General features: G+C 43.7%; 1 protein-coding gene across 1 annotated transcript; it reads left to right on the top strand.

Moving 5' to 3' along the window:
* Window positions 1-625: 625 nt before the first annotated feature.
* spp1 (secreted phosphoprotein 1) lies at window positions 626-5,034 on the top strand. Its single transcript, XM_029708859.1, has 7 exons — window positions 626-771; window positions 2,190-2,303; window positions 2,862-2,924; window positions 3,070-3,123; window positions 3,536-3,637; window positions 3,849-4,154; window positions 4,268-5,034. The coding sequence occupies exons 2-7, from the start codon at window positions 2,205-2,207 to the stop codon at window positions 4,706-4,708; spliced, it is 1,065 nt and encodes a 354-aa protein (XP_029564719.1). The 5' UTR covers window positions 626-771; window positions 2,190-2,204; the 3' UTR covers window positions 4,709-5,034.
* The last annotated feature ends 5,713 nt before the right edge of the window (window positions 5,035-10,747 follow it).

The following is a 10,747-nucleotide window of genomic DNA, read 5'->3' as shown; positions in this document are numbered from 1 at the left end:
TGAGTCCAAACTTATCTTCCCAAGAAACATGCCGAGTGGGGTGTAGAATTGTGATGTTAATGCTGGCTAATGATGTCTTGCATTGAGGCCAATGGAGATGGGAGAATATGTCCTCTTAACAAAAAAGCTCTGCTGTCTACACTGTTAAATGTACATGAATGTATGGATTCACTTAACACATCCACCTCCACTTTGACATTGGCTCTTCTTTGACCGTGGCTTAATGATGAAGTGATGATAGTATATTACCTTACAGACCCACATGAATGTTTTGTACTTCAACCCTGGTTCAGATGCTGAAACATCCTTAACTAGTAATAAAGCCAGTATCTCCACATTTAGTGTTTTCTAACGTCATGTGACTGTAAGCACTGTCATGTATTTGATCTCAATTTCACAGGGCTTGTGTCCTCAGTTTATTTCTGTAACAATACAGGATATGTGTTTTTTTTTCTTCCTCTGTCTTGTCGATTGGTGAATGTTTGCATTGAGTGGCCACATTAACCACAGGAAGAGTGGGAGAGGAGAGGTGGGCCAGAAGTGGTAGACCTCATGACATCACAAGACCCAAGCCCTGCTTCTATTGGCTGGAGCTGGAGGCAGCCGGGTTTATAAGCCAACCAGCAGCCTCCGTTCAGCAGCATCCATCCACATCCAAACTGAACAGTGCTGTTCCTCTTCTGGCATCCAAGAGAATATTGAGCAGCTCTCCACTCATCCTGACTGACTAGTGTAGTGCTATCCTGTGGATTCTCTGAGGAACACATCCAGGTAAAACAAAATGGCTTATCACTTGTATTGGTGCTCAGGTGCATAGATTTGATTGATTATTTTGGGAAACTGAAGGAGATTTCACATAGACAATGTAACTATAGCAGAGTAAATTCTGACATTGACATGTTATGCATATGCTTTGTGCACATTAAGAAATACAATTTTAGCCCTTCTACATGTATAATCCTCTCCCATGAAAAGCTCAAAGAAAATCGTGGTGAATGTTTTTACATTTTGTGCAAAGATTGAAAAAGCTAGTTAATTTCAGCAGTTAGATAGTAAAATAATACCCTTTCAATGCCTAAATGCTTTGTACATTTGGGGCTTTTTATGTAAATGAGAATAAATGCATTATGGTTAGTAGCAAATTCATAATTTACCAGAAAAGAGAGCTTGGTGATCTGTTGTAACAATTAGTTTGTGTTATTACACCGGATATTTCTGGTAACCTGATAGAGTCAGCTCAATCATAAACTAGGTTTTATAGTGTTGGAATGATGAACGTGACAGCAGGAAGAGGAAGCTCTGGGCTCAGCTCTCAAACCCACAGCTAATTTATTGTCAACTAACTGACTCCTATGTTCCAAGACTAAACCACAGCATTTAAGTGCTGCTGGGAGAACAAATAATAATAGCAGCAAAACTGAAAGGCTGGATTAGTTACTTCTGAAGTCAGATCTCATCTACACACATCCCATGGACATCCCTAGTAGTATCTCTCGCCTCCGTCACACTTCCATCTGTCGACACCACAAATTTAAGGGCTCTTCATTCTAGAACCCAAGGATCAAATGACAAAGTAGAGTTGGCTTCCAAAATAAAGCTGAGGGGCGTTCAATCATGTTCCCCGCCTCCCTGGACCGACTGTGGTCTTCCAGACTTCCACTTTTAACTTGGGGAATTATACACTATGCAGAGATCATTATAGGTATAGCTAAAACACTGCCTGCTCAGAGTTATACTTGATGTAATGTTGTTCTAGCTGAGAGTAGCTCAGCTGGAAAACAAGGGAGACGTTCATGCATGGGGGTAGGATAGCTAGGCTAGGCTGGATGTCATTAGCTGGGAGCGAAGCCCATGTTGTCTGCCAACGGTTAGGGACTGACTTTAAAATGAGTGCACTTCCTCCAGAGTTCCTTAGCCATGGTGGAGACTCATCATGGCCCATGGTTAATTCTCCCTGTATACTAATCAAGTCTTTAATGGTTTAACCATTACGAAGCAGGACTTCACAGGCAATTTGCAGTTAAACTCAGTCTAATTGCCTCCCATCCAGGCATTTCTGCTGTAATTGAAAAGAATGGATCACATTTTCAGTTTAAAAGGGTGTTAAATGTAGCTAACATACTGTACAGCTTTCAGCACAGTTTGTATCTTCAGTTCACATCATTTTGCTGGATTCTCTCTCGTTTCAGATACACATTGTGACAATGAAGGCTGCAATTGTTTTCGTCCTGCTCTTTGCAACGGTCCTCTGTCGCCCGGTGAAACGCTCATCCAGTAGTAGTTCAGAGAGCTCAGAGGAAGTGGTGAGTGTTCCTCTCATATGAGAACATATACATTGACAGACATGCAAAAGGACAGACAGACGTGTGCTTTGTATCAACTTAAATTCATGTTCATTGGCCTCCCGAGTGGTGCAGCGGTCTAAGGCACTGTGTTGCAGTGCTTGAGGTGTCGCTACAGACCCGGGTTCAATCCCAGGCTGTGTCACAACTGGCCATAACCGGGAGTCCCATAGGGACCGTGCACAATTGGCCCAGCTTCGTCCGGGTTTGGGGAGGGTTTGGCCGGTGGGGTGCTTTACTTGGCTCATCGCATTCTAGCGACTCCTTGTGGCAGGCCGGACACCTGCAGGCTGACAACGGTGGTCAGTTGGTGCAGCTGGCTTCTGGGTTAAGCGGACGGGTGTTAAGAAGCGCGGTTTGGCGGGTTATGTTTCGGAGGACGCATGACTCGACCTTCGCCTCTCCCAAGCCCGTTGGGGAGTTGCAGCGATGAGACAGGATCGCAATTGGATGTCACAAAATTGGGGAGAAAAGGGGGGTAAAAATAGTAAATAAATAAATGAATGTTCATGTTGGCAGGTAAAACCAGCTCCGGTGCTTCGGAAAGCCCTAGTAGATCTTACCCAGGTTGCATCTGTACAGGTAAGAGCATGTTCACCTTCTTTCAGGGTACATTACTTTATAATCTGTATGTGCATTGAAATGTATACATTTGTCCTATAGGGAAAACTGCAATAAAAATGACAGTTTTTATTGGACTCTTTTTAATGCTGCTGTTTTCTTTTAGAATGTGGGTGCTGGTACAGCATCAGACGAGAGCTCCGACGAAGATGAAACAGAAGTAAAACATCATTCTGTTGTACCATAATTAAGCAATAATGCCCGAGGAGGTGTGTTGTGGTATATGGCCAATATACCATGGCGAAGGGCTGTTCCTATGAATGACCCAAAACGGAGCCCTTACCCGTGGTATATTGGCCACATACCACAAACCCCTGAGGTCCCTTATTGCTATTATAAACTGGTTACCAACGTAATTAGATCAGTAAAAATAAATGTTTTGTCATACCCATGGTATACGGTCTGATATACCACAGCTGTCAACCAATCAGCATTCAGGGTTCGAACCACCCAGTTTATAATGTAGCATAAGACGCTAAATCCCTCTTACACCCGATATAGTTGTCTCTATCTGTACTTTTGATGGATGTTGTTGATGACATGCTGATGGGTCCTGTTTTTCTATTATCCAGGGAGCTGATCCTACATCAGACCCAACCGTGGACAGCACATCATCGACAGACAGTGCAGACAGTGACGAAAGCAAGGACAGCACAGGCAGCACAGACAGTGATGTAATACACCAAGTATAAAACTATTCATATGTAGGATATATTGAGTCACATTGTCACGTGTAGTTATGGCTCCAGTAAGTCTACAAGACCAGACAGACTGTAGTTTAAAGTTCAATGAAGACGTCTAGGTAACCTCGACAGACAGGAGCGTTCACTAAGCTCTTATTTTAACTTCACATCTTATAAAGGTGTTGTTGTGATGTGTTTTCAGGACACAGAGGAGTCAGAGTCCGGGGAGGCAGACACCACCGCTGCCCCTCCCACCGCTGAGCCCACTGTTGAGCCCACCCTGGCTCCCACCGAGGCCCCCATCTACGACGACGGACGCGGAGACAGCATGAGCTACCCCGGTGACTACAAGAAGTCCATCTATGTAGATACCAACAACATCGAGAAAGGACCCTCCCCATACAAATACTATGGAAAGATGGACGAGGGCATGTATGTTGGCAAGAAGGTGTCCGTCTATGACACCGGGCTCGGAAACGAGATTGAGAAGACGCTGACCGTGTTCAAGGTACATTTGTCTCTCCTCTGTTAGAATTCTCCCATCTAAAACTCACAGGCATTATTTCCTTCCATTTAGTTGTAAGAATTGTCTCTAAACATCCTTCCATCACCTCTCTCCAGGCCCTGCAGGTGCATGATTTGATGGAAGAGGACACCAGCACCCCCGAGGTGGAGAGCCAGGGTTTGGATGTCTCCAGCGGGACAGCCGAGGAGCCCAACCTGCGCCAAGCGCACGTCGATGAAGCCAGCCAGGACACCGGTCTCTCTGAGAGCCCCGAGAGCCAGGGAGCTGAGAGCCTGGAGGAGGAAGAGGCAGAGAGTGCCAGCGCTAGCGCCAGTGATGCGACAAGTGAGAGCACCAGTAGCGCTAGCAGCGACGGCACCAGCGAGAGCACCAGCGCCAGTGATGAGACTGACAGCAGCAACAGCAGTGAGGAGGCTACAGCCACGCCCGGGGCGGCAGACAGCGACGAGAGCCAGGAGAGTGACAGCAACTCGGCTGAGGAGGCAGCCACAGAGGCTACCATAGATACTGATGCTCCCGTTGTCATAGTTGCCTAGTAAAGGCCTGTCTCTCTCATCCTGCTGCTGTCGACAGTGAAGAATGCTACCAGGACCAGGACGGTGCTCTATGGCCCTAAATTAGGAGGTCAGAACAGAGAGAATAACAAACAGACGGCCCTTAAGGTCTAATACAGTGCGTCAATAATACCTGATAAAAGCAATACCAGCCAACACGTCAGGACATCCAGAACAGTCCATTTTTTTCAATTGCACAATTATTTACACTACATGTTGTTTGTCCCATTTTTACTGTATGTATAATGTTGTATCGTTTCTAAATAATTTCCTTTTTTCATAAAACGCATGGTGGGTCTGTTATTTCACATTTGTATACTTTGTTGTATCTACTGAGCCATTGCTCTCTGTGTATAGTACTACGCAGAGGCTCATACATTATGAGCTAAATTACAGACTCAGCATTCACAGCTGTGTTCACCAGAGAAAGAGACTAGACACACAGTATTCTTTATGATGAGGGCCCTCCTAAACCACACTCCATCACACACCACCATTCAGTTCATTCTGAGCTAAAATATGAACAAAAGGCCCTGTCACAGTCAACGTCTCTTTTACCCTAATGTCTCATGTGATGAGTTGTAGCCTCAGTCAGGAGGCTATGAACTCTTAGCAGTGTAGTGCAGCAGATAACCACAAGAGAGTGCTGTAGGAATGGATAACACCACCGTCAACTCAAATCAAATCAAATGTTATTTGTCACTTACACATGGTTAGCAGGTGTTAATGCGAGTGTAGCGAAGTGCTTGTGCTTCTAGTTCCGACCGTGCAGTAATATCTAACAAGTAATCTAACCTAACAATTTCACAACAACTACCTTATACACACAAGTGTAAAGGAATTCATGAGAATATGTACATAAAAATATATGAATGAGCGATTGCCGAACGGCATAGGCAAGATGCAGTAGATGGTATAGAGTACAGTATATACATATGAGATGAGTAATGTAGGGTATGCAAACATTATATAAAGTGGCATTGTTTAAAGTGGCTAGTGATACATTTATTACATACATTTGTCATTATTAAAGTGACTAGAGATGAGTCAGTATGTTGGCAGCAGCCACTAAATGTTAGTGATGGCTGTTTAACAGTCTGATGGCCTTGAGATAGAAGCTGTTTTTCAGTCTCTCGGTCCCCGCTTTGATGCACCTGTACTGACCTCGCCTTCTGGATGATAGCGGGGTGAACAGGAAGTGGCTCGGGTGGTTGTTGTCCTTGATGATCTTTTTGGCCTTCCTGTGACATCGGGTGGTGTAGGTGTCCTGGAGGGCAGGTAGTTTGCCCCCGGTGATGCATTGTGCAGACCTCACTACCCTCTGGAGAGCCCTACGGTTGTGGGCGGAGCAGTTGCCGTACCAGGCGGTGATACAGCCCGACAGGATGCTCTCGATTGTTCATCTATAAAAGTTTGTGAGTGTTTTTGGTGACAAGCCAAATTTCTTCAGCCTCCTGAGGTTGAAGAGGCGCTGCTGCACCTTCTTCACCATGCTGTCTGTGTGGGTGGACCATTTCAGTTTGTCCGTGATGTGTACGCCGAGGAACGTAAAACTTTCCACCTTCTCCACTACTGTCCCGTCGATGTGGATAGGGGGCTGCTCCCTCTGCTGTTTCCTGAAGTCCACAATCATCTCCTTTGTTTTGTTGACATTGAGTGTGAGGTTATTTTCCTGACACCACACTCCGAGGGCCCTCACCTCCTCCCTGTAGGCCATCTCGTCGTTGTTGGTAATCAAACCTACCACTGTAGTGCCGTCTGCAAACATGATGATTGAGTTGGAGGCGTGCATGGCCACGCAGTCATGGGTGAACAGGGAGTACAGGAGAGGGCTGAGAACGCACCCTTGTGGGGCCCCAGTGTTGAGGATCAGCGAGGTGGAGATGTTGTTACCTACCCTCACCACCTGGGGCCGGCCCGTCAGGAAGTCCAGGACCCAGTTGCACAGGGTGGGGTCGAGACCCAGGGTCTCAAGCTTAATGACGAGTTTGGAGGGTACTATGGTGTTAAATGCTGAGCTGTAGTCGATGAACAGCATTCTTACATAGGTATTCATCTTGTCCAGATGGGTTAGGGCAGTGTGCAGTGCGATTGCGATTGCGTCGTCTGTGGACCTATTGGGGCGGTAAGCAAATTGGAGTGGGTTTAGGGTGTCAGGTAGGGTGGAGGTGATATGGTCCTTGACTAGTCTCTCAAAGCACTTCATGATGACGGAAGTGAGTGCTACGGGGCGATAGTCATTTAGCTCAGTTACCTTCGCTTTCTTGGAAACAGGAACAATGGTGGCCCTCTTGAAGCATGTGGGAACAGCAGACTGGGATAAGGATTGATTGAATATGTCCGTAAACACACCAGCCAGCTGGTCGGCGCATGCTCTGAGGACACGGCTGGGGATGCCGTCTGGGCCTGCAGCCTTGCGAGGGTTAACACGTTTAAATGTTTTACTCACGTTGGCTGCAGTGAAGGAGAGCCCGCAGGTTTTGGTAGCGGGCCGTGTCAGTGGCACTGTGTTGTCCTCAAAGCGAGCAAAGAAGTTTTTTAGTTTGTCTGGGAGCAAGACATCGTGGTCAAAGTAATCCCAATGATACACTCAATCGAAGTGTGTAATAATACTCCGTTCCAAGTGTGTAATCATACACTAATAATTTCTTTTGAGTTATCATACATAACAAAAACTTGATTGGATAAAATTTTAAAATAAAGAGACAAATATTTTCTTAGTTACAATATTCTTCTCTCTCTTTTTTGGGTACACAAGGACAACACACATAAAGACATACTGGATCTTAACGCAACCATGTAAAAAAACATGTACAAACATGTACAATTGTCTATATCATACCCACAACATTATGACCCCTTAGTTTACAGACACCCAAACACCCGTGACTAATTACCACTGTATTTTAGACTAGTCTCTGCATGAGTAAATATTACAGGACTTCTGAAACATAGTGCTATTTCTCCAACATTATAAATTCCTCAAGAAAAGTAAGCCAAACTACTAACATTGTCATTCATACTCTATGCAAGTAAGCGACTTAACTATTCTTTTTTCAGTGCAAGTAACCACAACCTACATTTAGCTGTCAGGAAAAGATATAGATGAATTTAACAAAACTCCTGTATGTTCTACCTGGAACTTGTAAATAATCCATATGGTAGAAAATATACTTACAAGATTCATAGAAGATTCTTGTAATATCTGGCATATATGGGTGGGTAACATTTAGACATAAAAGAAATGTTGCACGTATTGTATAAAAAACATACAAGAGACATGTTAGCTAAGTCTTCTAAGGTCTCACATGCCTGGGACATACACATTTCGAAGTATAGCACTGTTTGGTGTCATTTTACTGGACAAGCACGCCTGATTAAATTTGTCAACTAATCATCAAACCCTCTCGTGGCAACGTCACACTTATTGAAGAAAGAAGCAACGTTCGCCACGAGGAGGTGCAGGAGGAGGAAGGGAAAAGCAGAAAAGGGGGGAAGAGAGGAGGGGAAATAAGAGTGACTTTGATAGCAGCAGTGAATCTATTTCATTATTTAACTAGGCAAGTCAGTTAAGAACAAATTCTTATTTTCAATGATGGCCTAGGAACAGTTCAAGACAACAGATCTTTTACCTTACCAGCTCAGGGATTTGTTCTTGCAACATTTCAGTTACTAGTCCAACCACTCTAACCACTCCCTCAACAATCATTCTCACGATAGGACATTGGTAGTGGTCAGTGACAAATATCAAAGCTAAGCAGGGCTGGGCTTGGTTAAAACCAGTGGTGTCAAAGTACTTAAGTAAAAATACTTTAATACTTTGCTTAAGTCATTTTGGGGGGTATCTGTACTTTACTATTTATATTTTGGGTTACTTTGACTTTTACTTCACTAAATTTCTAAAGAAAATAATGTACCTTTTTACTTCATATATTTTCCCTGACATCTTAAAGTACTCGTTACATTTGCATTGCTTAGCAGGACAGGAAAATGGTCCAATTCATGCACTTATCAAGCGAATATTCCTGGTCATCCCTACTGCCTCTGATCTGGATGACTCACTAAACACAAATGCATTGTTTGTAAATGATGTCTGAGTGTTGGAGTGTTCCCTTGGCTATCCGTACATTAAAAAAAAGAAAACAATGCCATCTGGTTTGCTTAACATAAGTTATTTGAAATGATTTATACTTTTAATACTTAAGTATAGTTTAGCAATTATATATATTTTTGATACTAAAGTATATTTAAACCAAATACTTTTAGACTTTTACTCAAGTATAATTTTACTGGGTGACTTTCACTTTTACTTGAGTCATTTTCTATTTTGGTCTTTACTTTTACTCAAGTATGACAATTGGGAACTTTTTTCACCACTGCTTAAAACCCTGGATGGGAGACCAAAGGCATATCTGTAGATAAATCAACTGTCCAGTAGGAGGTGCTGCCTAGCCTTAACCATGTTAACGCATACCTGAAAATGTATATACAAAAAAATGTTGACTTATAAAAACACTGTGAAACCTATAAGTAAAACATTTATTTTGTAGAAATTACATTGTCAGAACATAACACTTTTACTCACAATTCATATATTTTGTCTCAAATATGTCATACCATATCTATGTAGGACAGCTGGTCTCCAACAAGTAGATTGTGAGCTAGCAATAGCTTAGAGCCCACCTATGAGTATCTCACCAATCAATTCTGAAAGTACATGCATTTTTTTATGTGTTCCAACTGTCAAAGACATAAAGCTCCCAGCTACTAAACAATCAAAGCCACTTTGACATTATCCCATCCCTGGTTTGCCACTATTGCCTTCAAAAGCCAAACGTAACACAATACACATTCCCTTGTCTCATGCCCTTCTGCACACTTCTCACACCTAGGAACCTCCCTCCAACACACTGCTGCCACAAGCCCATAAGCCTGACACCTGTAACAACGTAACGTATTCGGCACAAAAGCTTGTATGGGATAACTTATACAGTATATCCTAACATCACTTTGTAGGGCAGACTCAACATCAAAACTCAAAAGAACAGACATCGACTCTTCTGTTCCACCACTCATGCCACCCTGTCTCAATCGCACCAAACGACGAGCATCACAAACACTGTGAATCTTCCCCTTCAGTTGGTCAACTTTCACATGTACCGCTACGCCAGTAATCACTCCTTTCAATGGCACACTTTTCTTGAGAGCAAAACCGTTCACATCTCTTGTCCTCATTCGTTTGAAGTAGAGTGCCTGCCTGCTCCCTCTGACCAGCAGAAACACAAACAATTATCACAAGACCACTTCTGGTTACCTTCACCGATTCCACAGCACCCCAACTCTGTTTTCACCCACCCTGAAACCACAAATGGATCAGCCAAAAGGCAAGGGTCCACTTTTTCATAAAATGTCACTCCTACCGTCACAGACTCATCTTTATCCTGACCCTCGGTACAAGCCTTGGGCTCCGAGAACTTCACCACACCTACCACCTCCGATAATTTGTCCTCACTTCCATTTCTCCTCCTGTCTTCGATCCGGCATACAGCTCACTCTGCTAACACTTTCTACCATTCTTCAACAAACCAGCTCCCTTTTATCCGCCATTCTTAACCGATTCAAGCTCACACTCTTCCTCTCTCTCTACGACCTCCTCTGCCTCTGTTTTTCCCTCCATTCCTCCTATGTATTCGAAGTATACGTCTCCTTATGATAATATTGTACTTCCCCTTACATGCATCTCATTTTTGCCCTCTCAAGGGACGCCATTCCCCTCGCTATCTGTCAAACCCACCAATAGCAAGGTTAAATTGTCTCCTGGTTTAATATTTATTGATTAACTTCGGTGAGACCTGTAAAAAAATCTGTGCGTCTATGATATCGTGAGAGTAGCCTGGCTCAAAATGTTGCCTGCCCAGAGTACCTTAGGCCTGTTCTTTTCCGGGTCTCCCAATATCCCAACTCAACACATTCATCTCTTGATAATTGCGCATTTAAAGGGGAATTACACAACCCAAAAAA

Source organism: Salmo trutta, chromosome 23, assembly GCF_901001165.1.
Source record: "Salmo trutta chromosome 23, fSalTru1.1, whole genome shotgun sequence".
NCBI classification, from domain to species: Eukaryota; Metazoa; Chordata; class Actinopteri; order Salmoniformes; family Salmonidae; genus Salmo; species Salmo trutta.
This window is presented reverse-complemented; position numbering and strand designations above follow the sequence as displayed.